The 17,219-nt window shown below is 25.9% G+C and overlaps 3 protein-coding genes across 3 annotated transcripts in view; 2 read left to right on the forward strand and 1 right to left on the reverse strand.

Moving 5' to 3' along the window:
- Nucleotides 1–10,720, forward strand: part of Phum_PHUM375050 (alpha-2-macroglobulin precursor, putative) — a gene marked incomplete at both ends in the record, with an annotated part of 10,751 nt that extends 31 nt beyond the window's left edge. Inside the window, 23 exons of the mRNA XM_002428250.1 lie at nt 1–10; nt 435–627; nt 1,744–1,968; nt 2,494–2,744; nt 3,005–3,163; nt 3,512–3,554; nt 3,767–3,949; nt 4,124–4,483; nt 4,556–4,699; nt 4,769–4,909; nt 4,979–5,033; nt 5,776–5,938; nt 5,996–6,154; nt 7,688–7,805; nt 7,893–8,079; nt 8,148–8,441; nt 8,520–8,778; nt 8,860–9,079; nt 9,160–9,337; nt 9,416–9,780; nt 9,865–10,040; nt 10,114–10,285; nt 10,367–10,720. Coding sequence (XP_002428295.1) covers nt 1–10; nt 435–627; nt 1,744–1,968; nt 2,494–2,744; nt 3,005–3,163; nt 3,512–3,554; nt 3,767–3,949; nt 4,124–4,483; nt 4,556–4,699; nt 4,769–4,909; nt 4,979–5,033; nt 5,776–5,938; nt 5,996–6,154; nt 7,688–7,805; nt 7,893–8,079; nt 8,148–8,441; nt 8,520–8,778; nt 8,860–9,079; nt 9,160–9,337; nt 9,416–9,780; nt 9,865–10,040; nt 10,114–10,285; nt 10,367–10,720 — 4,409 coding nt within the window. The remainder of the gene's footprint in view (nt 11–434; nt 628–1,743; nt 1,969–2,493; nt 2,745–3,004; nt 3,164–3,511; nt 3,555–3,766; nt 3,950–4,123; nt 4,484–4,555; nt 4,700–4,768; nt 4,910–4,978; nt 5,034–5,775; nt 5,939–5,995; nt 6,155–7,687; nt 7,806–7,892; nt 8,080–8,147; nt 8,442–8,519; nt 8,779–8,859; nt 9,080–9,159; nt 9,338–9,415; nt 9,781–9,864; nt 10,041–10,113; nt 10,286–10,366) is intronic.
- Nucleotides 10,721–12,685: 1,965 nt separating this feature from the next.
- Nucleotides 12,686–14,049, reverse strand: Phum_PHUM375060 (uncharacterized protein; the record flags this gene model as incomplete). The annotated part of the gene is made up of 5 exons (XM_002428251.1): nt 12,686–12,824; nt 12,911–13,018; nt 13,175–13,300; nt 13,591–13,820; nt 13,930–14,049. 5 exons carry the CDS (start codon nt 14,047–14,049, stop codon nt 12,686–12,688), a joined length of 723 nt encoding a protein of 240 aa, XP_002428296.1.
- A 651-nt stretch (nt 14,050–14,700) lies between these two features.
- On the forward strand, nt 14,701–16,703 carry Phum_PHUM375070 (GPI transamidase component PIG-T precursor, putative; the record flags this gene model as incomplete). The annotated part of the gene is made up of 5 exons (XM_002428252.1): nt 14,701–14,893; nt 14,973–15,150; nt 15,232–16,082; nt 16,169–16,415; nt 16,502–16,703. The coding sequence occupies 5 exons, from the start codon at nt 14,701–14,703 to the stop codon at nt 16,701–16,703; spliced, it is 1,671 nt and encodes a 556-aa protein (XP_002428297.1).
- Between the last annotated feature and the right edge of the window lie 516 nt (nt 16,704–17,219).

Consider the following 17,219-nt stretch of genomic DNA (forward strand, 5'->3'; position numbering starts at 1 on the left):
CTCAATGCAGGTACGAAGAATTGTTTTAAAAAAGAAAAAAAAAAGAAAAAAAGAAAAGAAGTAGAAAATTTTAAAATAAAAATTATGTACATGGAGGTACATAACAAAAGCGTTTTTAATTAATACTGACATAATTATTGACATAAAAATTATTATTAGTTACATAAAAAAACTATTAATAATAATTTTATCATTATTTTATTTTATTTTTTTTCGAGTAATCTCACGCAAAAAAAAAAAAAAAAAAATGTTTTTTTCGGTTGATTGATTTAAAATTGAACGTCATTTAACGATAATGACCTTTTATTTTTTTTTTTTTTATTAGGATTTTAAATATAGGAATGATGATAATTATTACCTTATAAAATTTATTGTCGATGTAAAAAAAAAAAAAACATTTTCAACAACCGAACCTTATTTTTTTTTTTATTTAGGTATTACACGGTGACAGCTTCAAAAGTTCTTAGACCCAATAGCGACTACCATGTTGCCGTTTCTGTTATGGGCACGTCACAACCTACGCAGGTTTCCATAGAAGTGGGAGGAAAACAGGACAGTGGGGGCTTATACACGGTTAATCAGGATGTGACTGTATCGCCTTACACTACGCAAATTGCTAAGTTAGAGGTAACCATTAAAATATTTCGTCCATATTGTTTAAACTTATCTTTTATTCTTACTAATGATAAATGTGTAAGCAAGGAATGAGGGCTCTTTTTTTTACATTAAATATTTTGATATTTTTTACAAAATACCATCATAATTTTTATATTTGCCTTATTTAAATTGAAAGAATCAATTGTTATAAAAAAAAAAGAAGCCATTTTTATTTTTACACAAAACAAAGAAAGTATTCATTTCATTCTTTTTTTAATTACTAATCGTAAGTTTTTCTAATTGTTACGATCAAATTATAACTTAAGTATAAACTTAAATGTAAACAATTTTAAAATGGTTTTTTTTTAAACCGGAAATAAATAAAAAAATTTTTTTTAAAAATATTTCTTGTAAAGAATATACAAACATATAAAATAATAGGAAATGTTACGAAATGATTATTGCGTGTGTGTTGATTAAATTGTTTTATTTAATTCTTATATTTTAATTATTATCGGATTAAAACATTTAAACGGTTGTATTGATCCACCGATTGATTGATTGATTGATTGATTGATTGATTTATGGGTTTTTGTATGCGTCTCTATCTTTTAATTATCTTTTAGCACTTTGAAAACACACACACACACAACCGGAAAAAAAACAATATTATAAGATTAGTTAAATAAAACATTGCAATAATATTTTATTTCATTCTTCTGCCACTTTTTTTTTCTTTATTGTAAATTTTTATTCTTATGTCAAAGTGAATAAAAAAAATAATAATAATTGTTTTGACATATGAAAAGAGTCCTGGAAATTTTATAATTTTTATTTTTCTGAAAGTTTTTTTTAATTAGTCACTTTAAAAAACAACAACAAAAAGAAAATTATAAGAATAAATAATAATAATAATAATAATAATAGTTGTTAAAAATCTAAAAAAAGAAAAAAATTTAACCTAAAATGTGACCCACATGAAAGATTTTAAAATGATATCATCGCTTTTTAAAACGTACATATACATATATATAGAAGTCACGTGGTTTTCTGCCACGCTAAAAATGAATACTGCATGTTTGTGTAACCGACAAAAATTAAATTAAAACTAGTTGCACCATTTTTTGTTTTTTTTTTTGGTTTCAGATTGGAGATTTAGGAGAAGGTAATTACAACCTTACGGTAAAAGGTTCGGGAGGTTTAGAATTTAAAAATTCAACTGAATTGCAATATGCACATAAAAGTTATTCAGTTTTCATACAAACGGACAAAGCTATATATAAACCAGGACATAAAGTTCTTTTTAGAGCAATCATATTAAATGCTCATATGAAACCGGCAACTCATGATTTTCTCGATGTATTTATTACCGTAAGTTTTTTTTTTTAAATTTATTTGATGCATAAAAAAAAAAGAAAGTAATTATCATCTAAATTTTTATGACGACGACGATAATAATAATATTCGTAAAAAATGTTTCGTACTTAAAATAAATAATATCACATACATCATGTTATATTTAGAAATGTTTTATTCAATATTTTTTGATAAGAAAAAAATGTGTAAAAAAAAAAGTAAAAATCAATGAGAAGACACGTTGAAACGTTTTTGTCGTTATTTTTAACCAACAAACAAAATAATAATAATAACAATAATCTTATCTTGTAAAAGGTAGACATTTTTATCTAAGGATAAAAACTTTTCGACTGTGTTGTGCTCCTTAATTTTGCCTGAAACTTTTTTTTTTTTTTGTTAAATTCAAAAATCTATCATTTGCTACTGTTATTATTATTATTGTGTTTTACCATAAAAATTTATTAGAATCACTTGATCCAATAAAAAAATATTTAAGATCAGGAAATAATAATAATAATGTAATACTTTTTTTTTTGTCAGGATGGGAAAGGTCACAGAGTTAAACAATGGAATAGAACATCAACAACAAAAGGTGTTTTCTCCGGTGAATTATTATTGTCTGAATATCCAGTTTTAGGTGATTGGAAAATTGTTGTTAATGTCGTCGATCAAGTGTTTTCAAAAACATTTCAAGTTGCCGAATATGTTTTACCCAAATTTGAAGTTATTATTGACTCACCAAAACATGCAACTTTTAAAGATTCAAAAGTTGTTTCTAAAATAAAAGCCAAGTAAGTTTGTTTGAAAGGAAGTTTTTTCCTTAATGGTTGCATACAAATTTTTTTATTTTATTTGCAACATGGCTTGTAAATAATATTTATTTATTTATTTTTTTTTAATTACATAAACAAAAACCTAACATCGTTATAAATTGCTTTAATGATGATGATAATAAATATATCAACATAAAATTGAAATATTAGTCATTGTCAGGAGATTCTAATTATATTATTATATCAGTTTACAATTTTTTTTTTTTTTTTTTATACAGGTACACTTATGGTAAATCAGTTAAGGGAGAAGCAACAGTTACTGCATATCCACTTTATTATTCTGGTTTTATTCAACCGATTTTTGAAAATCCAATAAGAAAAGTTGTGCCCATTGATGGAAAAGCAATTGTTGAATTTGATATTGTTAAAGAACTTAAGTAAGTGATTCAATTTTTATTAAATAAATATGTAACATGATATGATTAACCATAATATATTATTAATTTTTTAAAAATATTTCTACAGGCTAATAAGTTAATTACTAACTAATCCATTAAGTTAAAAATTTATTAATGTGTTTGTTTGAAAATTAATCAGTTTAAAAAAAACAAAAAGATTTTATTTCGTAATAAAAATTTAAGATGTTTTTAACATGAAATTCTTTTTTTTTGTTAGTCTCCACCCTGGTCACACCCTTCAGACTAAAACCGTTAAAAAAAAAACTAAAATGATTTTTAACAATGAACTTTTTTTTAATGATGTTTTTTTTTTTTTTTTTTAAACAGGATCACAGACGACTATGAAAGAACAATTCAAGTTGACGTGACAGTAGAAGAAGCTCTCCCCGGAAGGCGCCAAAATACTTCACCCAATTATCTTACACAAATATAAATATAAAATGGAATTAATAAAAACGGCTGAATGTTTTAAACCTGGATTAAAGTACACAGCTTTTGTAAGTAATGATTTTTTATTTAATTATGTAAAATTTTAAATATTATTTTAGAGTTATCATTAATAAATGTTTTTTTTTTTTTAAGATAAAACTAGTTTATCACGATGGTAAACCCGTTATTGACGATGTTAATCCAATAATTGTTAAACATGGATTTTCGTACGATACCGAAAAATATACAGCTAAAGAATATAAATTACCATTAAATGGACTTTTAGAATTGAATTTCCATATAAATGATCCAAATGTAACGACATTGGGAATCGAGGTAAAAACATAAATGTTATGTATACATACGATTAAGTTTTATTTTTATGTATAAAAAAAGATATTTGTGTTGTATATCTTCAAAAATTAAATCATAAAAGATATCTTAACATGTTGAATGAGTTGAAAAAAGTTTTTTATTATTAACTTGTTGTTTTTTTGTTTTAAATTCAAGGCTTCTTACCTGGATTTGACAGAATGGTTTTCAACAGTTAGCAAATCAATGTCTCCAAGTGAAACTTATCTACAAACAACTTTAATGACGGAAAATCCAAAAACGAATCAAGATATTGTTATTTTTGTCAATTCAACATCACCATTGAAATATTATAATTATTTGGTTTTGGGAAGAGGAGATGTACTCATATCGAATACGGTTCAAGTACCTGAAATGTCAAAAACTCATAAATTTTTATTTGTTGCAACACCGGCAATGGCGCCAACAGCGCATGTTTTGGTTTACTTCATGACAGAAAGTGGAGAAGTTGTTGCTGACGGTTTAAATGTTGATTTCGATAATATTCTTCAAAACTTTGTTAGTTTTTTCTTTAAATGCTACTCATTTTTTTCTTATTTTTAATTAATATACGATTGAATAAATTTTCAGGTAAAAATCGATGCAAAACCTTTGACTTCTGAACCTGGAAAATCAGTTGAATTATCAATTCAAGCAAAACCAAATTCATACGTTGGAGTTTTGGGTATAGATCAAAGTGTTTTACTATTGAAATCTGGCAATGATATATCACATGTAAGTATACTTTAATAATTTATTTAAATAGATGTTTATGTAAATTGATAATAATTATTAATTTTACAGGATGATGTTTTGAATGAATTGCGTTCTTACGATTCTGGAAATTATTCACCATATTCAAATTTCCACAACAACTTTTTCAGAAGATTTAAAAGATCATTTTTCTACTGGCCAGGATCAGCAACAGCACAAAAAGTTTTCGACGTAAGTATTTATTATTAACGACCTATAATTAATATAAAATTAATTAATTAAAAAAAAATAAATTTTCAGAATTCAGGTGCTGTCATTTTGACCAACGGATGGGTATACGATTTCGTACCTTTGAGTAAGTCTTTATTATTTTTTTATTTTTTTTCAACGAATTAAATGTTTTTATTCGTTTCGTTAATCAAATTATTATTATTATTTTTTAAATGTCAGATTTTGAAAATTTTTATGTTTTATAGAACTTTTTTTAAAATCATATGATTTTAAATAGTAAATAATAATAAAGATTACATAGAGGGACAAAGGAAGAGTCAAACAAACAAACAAAAAATAACAAAATTTAATGCATGAAATTAACAATGGTGAAGAAGAAAAAAAAAGGGGGAAAAATTTCTGAGGGCTTTTCTTTTAGTTTATTTTTTAATGCTTTAAAACAAATCTAATTTTTATAAAAATGCTTTTTCTTTTTGGTTGGGGGATTTTTAATCGAGCCTTAAATAATTGCTTAAATAAAAATGAAAAAACTCTGTAAAAAAAAAATTTTCTTTTAATTTCATGTTGAAGAGTAACTTTTGTGAAGGATTTCAAAAATAACTTATTTATAAAAAAAAAATTACTTAATCATTTTTTTTATTTTCGGGGGGGGGGGGGAAGGGAAATTTTATACATATAAAATGTTAAAATGGAAACTTTATTCATTGGGGTTCAATTTTCCTTTATTCGACAAATATTTGATTGGTATATTACTTAAATAACAATCGTTTTTTTATCTAACAGATAAATTACGAAACGACTCTCTTATTATCTATGATTCAATAATAATAATAATTTACTTAATATGATAATTCCATGGTGTGCAGTTCACTTCAGATCTAAATTACCAAGCGTCGAAGTTGAAGAATTTCCAATGATGCCAGAAATATCAATGAAAACTGTAGATGTTTCCAGCTCTGTTATTAATTCTGGTCCAAGAGTCAGACATAGATTTCCAGAAGCTTGGCTCTGGGATTCAATATATTCCGGGTATGATTATTATTCATAAATCTTATTGTGTTCTTGTGTTTGTGTAGTATACTTCAGAGCAATGCCTGCAACTGCATTTGGGGGAGGAGCGATTATACCCGAAGCAGCATTTGACGCTCCCTTATCAAGTGTTGGAGCACCAGCATCGGAAGGAGCTCCCGTAAAGATTCGAAAAAATTTCCCTGAAACGTGGCTTTGGGAATCTTTAGATTCAGGGTATGAAATGAAAGCAAAAAAACAATTATGTCTCTCTCTCTCTCTCTCTCTCTCTCTTATTATTAGGACCTTTCGGGTGTTTGGGGAGTTTAAAAAGGAATTTTTTCATCATTCTTGATATTTCAATTCTTTATCAAAAGGTTTTCAAAAAGTTATTTATGTTGTTTTGGTGGTGCGAGTATCAAATTATTTTGTATAGAAGATACATCATTTTTTTTCCTATTCATTCATTCTCAAATAAGTTTTTTAAATGTGGTTTAAATGCTACTTATTTTTTACCGTTTAAATATCCATATTGTAAAAACTTTTTTTTGTGTGTGTACAACTAAAATTTTGTGTTTGGTTTTGGGGTAACGCTTTCTTCATTTATTTTAAGAATTACAAATACCTTTGAGATTATGAAAAATTCTTTTCAGCCATCTTTTAATCATTCAAAGACATGTAAGTATATATTCTATTTTAAAAGCAAATAACTTGCCTAAAAAAACTAATAAAATCCTGCAAAATAAATTATTCCTCCTTGCATTGTATGTTGCTTCTTACTGCATTTTTGTCCTTTTTTTTTGGTCAATAATTCTTTTTCAGGTTTTCTACTACTTGCATGTATGTTTTTTCATTAGCTTTTTTGTAAATGTATTGCTCACGGATAACAAAACATTGATTCTTCGACTTCTATGTAACAAAATTTGTTCCATTCAATCACTCCAATGGAACAAAAGTAAAAACTAAATTTTTAATACAAATAACAATCGTGTTTAGACTCTTTCTTATTTTTTTTCAATTACAAAAAAAATTACGATTTTTAAAAGAACACGATGTTTTTTTCATTTAAAATCAATTTTTATAAATTATTATTATTATTATTATTATTTAAAAAAATTATAGTTACATAAAATTAAAATTTATTCGTTTAAAATTTAAAATTTAAAAAAAAAAACAATTTTTGAGTTGAAGAAAAAATGATTGTTATCCTTTAGATGAAACAATTGAGGCAACGACAAAGTTAATTGCCCAGAATAGACCTACAAATCGTCCAATTTTACCACCTGGTTCGGAAGTTGTCAAGCCTGATTTGGGCCCCGCCGTCACATATAGGTCTCGTTTGAGACCCCCACTTGCGGGCCCCTATGCTTTCTCCCGCATTCCCGTTCCTGTTTGGACCCACCCCAGAGTGTTTCTTATGCATGATGTTGCTTCTCCATGGCTTTTCACAAATACTACTTCTGGGTATGATTTTCTTTTGTTTTATTATTATCATTATTATTGTTCTTATTATTTCTTTTTTGTTGTTGTTGTTGTTGTTGTTAATAACACATTTTGTTTTTTCAAAAAAAAAACACACATTAAACAAATGGTCTTGGTTAAATTGGGGTAAAACGTTATAAGGAAATATCTTATTTTATTTCACATAAAAATTATGTACATAATAAATGTAAAAAAAAAAAGACCCCAATTTATTAAAAAGATCATTTTCCATTTTCATTTTTATTATTTTTTCTTTGGTCCGTTTGTCATAAAAACTTAAACTTTTAGGTACGATGGTCGAGCAATATTAAAACCTACCGTACCAGATACAATCACATCTTGGGTTTTAACTGGTTTTTCAGTTGATCCTGTTTATGGACTTGGATTGATTGAAGCACCTACAAAGGTATAAAAATTTTACTTTTAAATTACGTGCCTTTTCTTTTAATTTTAATTTTTAAAAAAATTTTTTTTTTTTTTTGTTGATTTTTAGGTGAAAGTTTTTAGACCATTTTTTGTTTCACTTGATTTGCCTTATTCCATAATCAGAGGAGAAATCGTATCGATTCCAGTTGTTGTTTTTAATTATTTTAGCGAAGAGGTTACAGCGGAAGTAACTCTTAAAAACGAAGGAGAATTTGAATTTTCAGATGCAGCCAATGAAGTTGAAGACACTCCAAGTAAGTCTGGTTCTCTTTGATTCTCTTTTGTTTATTCTGTTCAAAGCTTAAATTAAATTTTTTTTTAGGTACTCACAGAACAAAAACGGTTAAAATAAAGCCTAACAGTGGAGAAGCCTTGTCGTTCATGATCACTCCAAAAACTCTTGGATATATCAGTATTAGTGTAACAGCAACTAGTAAATTAGCGGGAGATGGAGTTGATAGAAAACTTTTGGTCAAACCGGAAGGAGAAACTCAATATAGAAACAAAGCCATTTTTGTTGATCTTCGTTCGGGTGGTGAATTTAAAACAAATGTGACATTAGATTTTCCCAAAAATATCGTCCCCGATTCGGAATTTGTCGAAATATCAGCCGTTGGTAAATATTAATTTTATAATGCGTAAAATTTTCAAACAAATTTTTTATATCATTATTATTATTATTATTATTTTTAAGGTGATATTCTCGGTCCAAGCATTCCTAATTTACAAAATTTGATCAGAATGCCTTTCGGTTGCGGTGAACAAAACATGCTTAACTTTGTACCCAACATAGTCGTTATGAATTATCTTCAAAACACTCGACAGCTGACTCCCGCCATACAATCGAAAGCCATGAAATTTTTAGAAACCGGATATCAGCAAGAGCTTACTTACAGAAGAGACGACGGTTCTTTCAGTGCTTTTGGAAAATCTGATCCTAGCGGAAGTACATGGTATGAATTTAAAAATAAATTTATTTATTAAAGTTATGATTAAAAAAACATTTTAAAAAAATTTTCCTTTTAATTCAACAGGTTAACTGCATTCGTAGCAAAATCTTTTCAACAAGCGGGAGCATATATTACCGTCGAAGAAAGAATTATAGAAGAAGCTTTAGATTGGTTACAAAAAAATCAAGGTTCTAATGGAAGTTTTCCAGAGGTTGGTCATGTGAGTCATCAAGATATGCAAGGAGGAGCTGCAAAAGGATTGGCTTTAACTGCTTTTACACTCATTACTTTCTTAGAAACTCAGGTATTAATGATGTTACGCAAATAACATTGATTTGAGTGAGTATTAATCTTAGAATAAAATATTTTATTGCCATTTTACAGAAAGTAAATCCAAAATTCAAAAATACAATCGATAAAGCCGTTGATTACATTGTTAAAAATTTAGATGGATTGGAAGACCCATATGCTATTGCCATTAGCAGCTATGCTTTGCATTTAGCTGAACATCCATCAAAAGATCAAGCTTTCCATCTCCTCGAAGAAAAAGCTAAAACTGAAGGTAAGCAAAAATTTATTTATTTTACGCTTTATAAAAATTAATAACTAATACAACTTTAATAATTTGTTTTATTTTCAGATGATATGAAGTTTTGGAAAAAACCAATTCCTGCCGGTGATGAAAAGAATCCTTGGCACGAACGTTTACCAAATGGGGTTTCCGTCGAAATGACTGCCTACGCAATGTTAACTTATTTAGAAAGGAATTTGATCGAAGATGCTTTTCCGATAATGAAATGGTTGGTCAGTCAAAGAAATGACGAAGGAGGATTTGCTTCTACTCAAGATACCGTCATCGGAATTTTTGCTCTTGCTAAATTAGCCGAAAAAATAACTTCTCCCAATTTTAACGTTCAAGCTGTATTTCATTACAAGGCCGGAAGTCAAGCGCAGACAACCATAAATGTAAACACCCAAAAAGCCATGATTCTTCAAAAGCACGAGGTAAAGACAAAAAATGTGATGAAGCTTCTTTCTTATTAAATACGTTTTAAATGTTAAAAAAAATTTTTTTTTTTAATTTTTAAGTTGCCGAAAAAAGTTCGAGAAATTAATATAACGGCTACCGGAAGCGGTTTTGCTATTGTTCAAGTTTCCTACCGATTCAATTTAAATGTCACCGGTGCTTGGCCATTGTTCACATTAGATCCACAAGTTGATAAAAATTCTGACAACAATCATTTACAAGTTTCTATTTGTTCTAAGTAATTATTCTCGATTTTTTTTTTAAATTAAATTTTTGTTTTTATCTAAAATTAATTCGATGGTTTTCATCAGATTCGTTGGAACAAAGGAAACTAACGAAAGTAACATGGCTGTAATGGAAGTTTCACTTCCCTCTGGATTCGTCGTTGATTCAGATTCGCTTCCTAGTCTTCGTGTTAGTCAAAACGTCAAAAGAGTTGAAACCAAAGATTCGGATTCGGTTGTTATTTTGTATTTTGATAAAGTCAGTAAATTTAAAACTTAAAACGAATATAAATTCTTCCTTAAAACACAAAAAGTAAATTTAATATCCTTTCTTTTACAGCTTATAAAACAAGAATATTGTCCGACGATTTCCGCATATCGAACTCACATGGTGGCCAATCAAAAACCGGTACCTGTTATCGTATACGATTACTACGACTCAAGCAGAAGAGCTCGTACATTTTACCAACCATTAAAAGCAACGATATGTGATATATGCGATGATGCAGAATGCAAGAAAAAATGTGCCGAAAAGAAATCCGTTAGTGGTAATCAAAGAGCGAGTCCAACCGTTTCCGAAGACGTCGTTCAACAACCACCAAAAACTCCACCATCATCATCTGCTGCCACTGCGTCTTCAGTAACGTCCATTTTGTTATATATTATTTTCCATAACATTTTTTTAAAGCCTTAATAAACATATTAACGAACGAATGACTAATAAAAGTTGCGTGTGCGTGCGTGGGTGTGTGTGCGTGTGTGCGTGTGCGTGATACAATCGAGTATTTGAATCAAAAGCGTGTGTTTGTCTATTAGATATAATTAATAAAAGGTTGAAAATTGTTTTGTTGTTTAATTAAAAAAAAAGAAAATTGTGCTTTAAATAATGAAATTAGTTTTTATATTTAAATTTATAAGAAAATTTATTATTATTATTATTATTATTAAATTATTTTTTATATATATTGAAAAATAATTATTGTTAATAAATTACGTAAACTAAGTCAATTAAAAAAAAAAAAAACCTTATGTATTATGATAATAATAATAATAAATTTTATTGCGAGTCCAACGAAAGTAAAAAAATTTGCATTCCTTCGGAATAGTTTCTAAATTATTATTATTATTATTTAAATAAATGTTACATACATAAAAGTGCCTAAATTCTCGTTATTAATTTTTGTAATTAAAAAAAAAAAAAAAAAAAGAAAAAGGTTTAAAAAAAATAATTAATAAAATCTGCCATTCCTCACATTAAAAATAAAAATAAAAAATTTTTTTATTACAGTAATATTATTAATAATGTGTAATAAATTAATAATATTTTATTTTATTTTAATTAATTAATTTTTTGTTAAATTTTCCTCAGGGAATGAAGTAAAACGTGAAGTAATGAAAATGGACAATATTTATTAAAATTAAAACAATTATTTAAATTAATAAATTTTTTCGGGGGTTTAAACATGATAAATAATATTTGTTCGATAAACGTATCATATTTTTTTAATTTAATTAATTCGCATTGAAAACGAGAAAAACAAGCCGTACCGTTAAATCCAATTCTAAAATAAATAAATAAATAAATAAATAAATTTTTAATAATAATAATAATAATAATAATGAAAAATTTGTCTTACCTCGATAATGCATTTTCAATTTTAAATGAAAGTTTTAATCTTTCGTTCGAATCTCTTTTTTTCCTTCTTTTTTTATCAAATTTTTGACTTTTTATTAAATCATAATTTAAATAAGGATCGCGTTCATTTAAATAATAATAATAATGATAATTTTCTAACGGTTTTTTTTCTCGTTTCGGCTCATCGAATAGTATAATTTGTGAAAATGGAAAACCAAAATCAAATTCCAAAACTTGAACTAAACCTTTATAGAGGAAACCTTTTGGAAAATGATTTGATATTGCAACGCCCAACTAAAATTTATAAAATTTTTTTTTTTTATTATTAAAAAATTATTCCGCCATTTTACAAAATTTGTTACTTACGTTTAGAGATGATCCTTTTGGAAATTTTAATTCTCTTTTGCTTCTTTTAGTTGTTGATTCGACGATTAAAAAATAAAAATAAAATAAAATTAATATTTTTCTTATTAAATTTTTTATTGTCATTTTGTTTTTACACGTTAGCATAAGAATAATTTTTTTTAAAAACTTTTTAAAACGAAATTAAAGAAGAAAAAAAAATCGTGATTGTACACCTTTTTTTTCTGTTTGTTTGTTTGTTTGTTTCGTTATTTGTTAAATTGTTAACAAACAAACAAAAATTTTAATTCGTGATTTTTTTTCATTAGAAACTCAAATAAATTTTTGTAACGTTTTTAAAAATGACGTTTTAAATTATTATTATTATTATTATTATTATTATGAGAAATTAATATATATGTCTTCACTTTAAATATATATTTAAACGGATACAGAAATATTTGTTGTAAAAATAATAATAATAATAATAATAATTTTAGACGATTAAATATTAAAATAATTTTTATTTTTTTTTTTTTTTGTATTTATTTAGCATAATTTTGTTAACAATTTTTTTTTTTTTTATTTAAACTTTTTGTTAATTTTAACGGATTTTATTTTGTATATTCGAATAATCATTTTCAAATTTTTTTTTTTAAACAAAAAAAAAAGGTTTCGATATCATTGTAAAGATTTAAAAATAGAAAATGGACATTCCGGATACAATTTGTCGCAATTTTGATTTATCGATCTGTGAGCTCTTTTGTACATTTTGTCATCGTGAGTATCATTATCATCATCATCATCGTCATGGTTCACCCTGTAAAAAAGGTTATGAGTTACACACTTTTTGTTTTAAAGTAATATTTCAAAAAAATTTACGAAATTACTTGATGAAAAACTTACGAAAATATTTTATGAAAAATTTCAACGATAAATTCTTTTTTCGATGGTGTTCGTTGACCTGATTCGCATAAAGCTTTTAAAACGCATTGTTGTCCATTAGTACCCATCCTGTTGAAAATTTTTAAAATTTAATTAAAATTTTATTCAATATGGCTGACAAAAACAAATTTAAAGTATATTGTTATTAACAAATATGAAAAAAAGAGACAAAGTTGTTGTTGTTGTTAATCATGGTTTTTTTTGTACTTGTCAAATTTAACTTACGGTTCCATAACTGTTTCCATTTTTTTCAATACGTTTCTTTTATATATTTTATGCTTTTTTTTATGATCTGCAAATATTGCTGGATCGTCTGGCAATTGCCAAGCTAAACCAACAGTTATTCCAAACCTAAAAATTGCGACGAGAGGAAAGTTATAGGTATTGCAGTACACCAACTACAAATATAAAAAAAAAAAAAAAAGATTTATAAGAAAATTAATCCCCTTTATTATTATTAATATTAATATTATTAAAGAGAGTAGAAAATAAAGATTTTAAATAAGTTTTAGAATTATTATTATTATTATTATTTTAAATGAAATAAATTAATTTTCATTGATATTATTAATAGTTATTGACATGCAAATAGAAATCATTCGAAGATCGTTTTTTTTTTTGTTTTCTTAACAATGACTTACAAGGTGAATAATTTCATAACATTGCCAAATTTATCGTATTTTTTATTATGATTATTTTTTGTAAATGATGATTTTTTTTCATAAATAAAATTTTCTTCATTGTTTATCGTCGACCTAATTTTACGAGATGTTTGAGGTATACCTGATGGTAATGGCCATGCCAATTGAATTGTTGGACCTAATACAAGTGGCATTTGCCTTGGAATGCGAGACAAACTTTCTAAAACCAACTAAAAGTTAAAATTTCAAAGATTTTCTTTGAAATCATAACTAAATATGTTTTTTTTACAATCAAAAAAAAAAAAAAAAATTATCATTAACATCTACCCGGAAACTCACCTGAAAAGATGAACCTTTCGGAAATACAATGTAACGTTTTCTTCTCGATAGAATCGTTCGATCCGTTCTTGAATTTAAATTTTTGAATTCATTTGAAATCGTAGAATTATTAAATTCCATTGAATTATTTAAATTGATGCAAGTAATTACGAGAAAAACGACGGCGATTTGTTGTAAATTCATTTTTAAAGTTTTTTTTTTTTTATTTTTACGTATAAGTAATTGTTTTAAATGAAATTCTTCAAAGAATATTTTAAACAAACTAAACAATCGTGTAAAATTTAATGATGGTTAATTATTTGAAACAATTTACACTTTGATTCGACCGTTATTTTTAACCGCTATTTAAAATACACACGCGCGCGCTTATGCACTAGTGATCTAAAATATTGTTTGTTAACAGAATTTTTTAATTAGGTCACGAGAAATTTTAAATACGAATGCACTTTTTCCAAAATAATAATATTATTTTTTTGTTAAATAATAGCAAAAATAAAAGTTTTTCTTTAAAAATAATAGATAAAATAGGTTTTGTCGTAAATTTCAAACTTCACATAAACAAAATTAAAAATATGTCAGAACCAAATAAGAAAACTTGTTATTATTTATATTGTTTTTTATTTAAATACTAAATACTTAAATAAAACGTTTGAGTTTTATTTTCATTTATTAATTTTTTATTTAAAAAAAAAAAGTTTTAAAATTGATTATTTTACTCAAATCGTTTATTACAGAAAATTTTTATCTCTATGGAATTTTGTAGTTTTAAAAATGGTTGCTCATAACATAGTAACTACTTTAATTTTGTTTTTATTTCCAGTTTTATATTGCAGTTCAAATGAAATCGGTAAAAAAGAAGATTCTTTTCGTGAAGAATTATTTTTAAAATCATATCCTAGTGGTGATGTTTATTCATATTTTCAATTTACAACGTTATGGAATACAAGTAGTCATTTAAATCCATGTAGGTTTTTTTTTTTAATCAACCGTCAAAGTGTTTTTATCTTGTACCGGCTTAATTTGTTTTTCTTTATGTTTTTCAGACCAACATTGTCACTTATTTCCTAGAGCTTTAGGTGAAATAATTCATAGATTTAATGTTCAAGAACTACATATTACATTAACTCGAGGACTTTGGAGATATGAAAAATGGGGATATCCTACTTATAATGCTGCTCCGGGAGCAGAAGTTTGGGTTTGGTTTAGAAACGGAACTACTAAGTAAAAATAATTTATGTTAATTAAGTAGTATTGTGTACAAAATCATTTTTAAAATTTTAAATTTAATTTTTTATTTTTCAGTGTTGATGAAAATTGGAAAAAATTAACTTCAGCTCTCTCTGGATTGTTTTGTGCATCTTTAAATTTTTTGGATAAAACAAATAGTATTAATCCCTATTACAGTTTTAGACATGCCGGAGTAATATTAGAAAAAGAAGATCCCAATTTGTTGAGGTATGGAATTTTACCTCAAGAAATTGTTTGCACAGAAAATTTAACACCATGGAAAAAACTTCTTCCTTGTGATTCTAAAAGAGGTTTAGCATCATTACTTAATGCTAATTACATTCACACAACTACTTATCATTCTTTAGGAATTCATTTGAGGGATATTTGTAGAGACAGCTCTTGTACGAAAACATCAATTGAATTAAAACAAACTGTCACTCTTATGTACGACTTGGTAATTTTAGAATCTAACGATTTAGATTATTCTATAAGAAAATTATTTGGTTCCGGTATACCAAATCGCTGTCCTCTGGCAGAAGAAAGCAAAATTTATATAGACACAACTAGCTGTAATCAAAATTTAATTAAATTGTATCCAAAACCCTCATATACTACAATTTCTAACAGAGGTGGAAGTAAAAGTAATATTGCAGTTTATAATTTAAAAGAATTTACTGGAATGTTCAACATAGCTGTTACATATAAATCGAAAAATATCAAATTTGGAAGTGTTAAACCTCCTTTACTGTGGGCAAATCGTTTTCTGGCTGGTTTCGGTAGGCAGAAAGGAGGTATCATAACTAAAATATACAATAAACATTGGAAACATCTTAATGTTATAATACTAGAAAATTTTCCATGGTATGTTCCTGTATATTTACACACATTAAAAATAGTTTCGAATGGAATTGAAATAAAACCAGGTTGGCATAAAATTTCATTAATTAATAACTTTATTTTTAAAGTTTAAATTTAATTAACATTGTTTTTTTTTTTTTTTTTATTTCAGCTGTTGTTAAGTATATTCCGGGGAAGCAAAGACTGAATCCGACATATTTAGAATTAATTGTTCAATTACCTCCGAGATCAAATGTTGATGTTTCAATAGATTTTGATTATGTATTTTTAAAATGGCAAGATTATCCACCAGATGCTAGTCATGGTTTTTATATTGGCTCATCAGTTATCACAAGTTTATTACCACTTGCTAAAAATTACACTGGCATTCCACAAAATGAATCTTACATTGAATCCAGGTAATATCAAGAGTTTTTTTTTTTTTTTGAAATAAGAAATAAACCAATTTATTTTAAATAATTGTATCATGTTGTCAATTTTGTAGTTTCAATGCATCAAGAGATGGATATTTGGTTAGAATTCGAACTGAATCAATGATAATAACTTTACCAACTCCTGATTTCAGTATGCCTTACAATGTTATTTGTTTGGTTTGTACAGTTGTGGCTTTGGCATTTGGTCCTATTCATAACATAACAACCAAAAGGTTTGAATATTTTTATTTACCTTTTATACCTTTCGATTGATTGATTTATTCATCTATCTTGAATTCAACTCATGTTAACTTTAATAAAAAAAAATTTTACAGGTTGAGAATAAGCAAAGATAAAAAACCTCAGGGACTCTTGACACAAATCGTTTGGAAAATTTGGAATATTAAAAATAAAATAAAAAAACAACAGGAAAATGAAAATGAAAAAGCTAAAATAGATTAAGTAGATAACATAAAAAAAAAAAAAAAAGAGTCTTAAAATAATGACTAGTCAATTTTTATCGTAATTAAATTATTATTATTATTTTCTTTTTTTAAATTGGTCACTGGAAAAATAATGAAAACAAATAATAATAATAATAATGATAGTATTATCAATTTATTTCATTTTTTTTTTTTTTTTAATTTTATTTATTTTACAATAATAATAATAATGTTTACAATAACAACTCAAATTTAATTAAAAATTTTTTTTTTTATTATTATTAGAATTTGATTATTATTATTATTATTATTATTATTACTAACTAATTAAATGTACAAAAATTAT

The sequence above is a fragment of the Pediculus humanus genome, genomic scaffold (genome assembly GCF_000006295.1).
Source record: "Pediculus humanus corporis 1103172107826 genomic scaffold, whole genome shotgun sequence".
Taxonomy (NCBI): Eukaryota; Metazoa; Arthropoda; class Insecta; order Psocodea; family Pediculidae; genus Pediculus; species Pediculus humanus.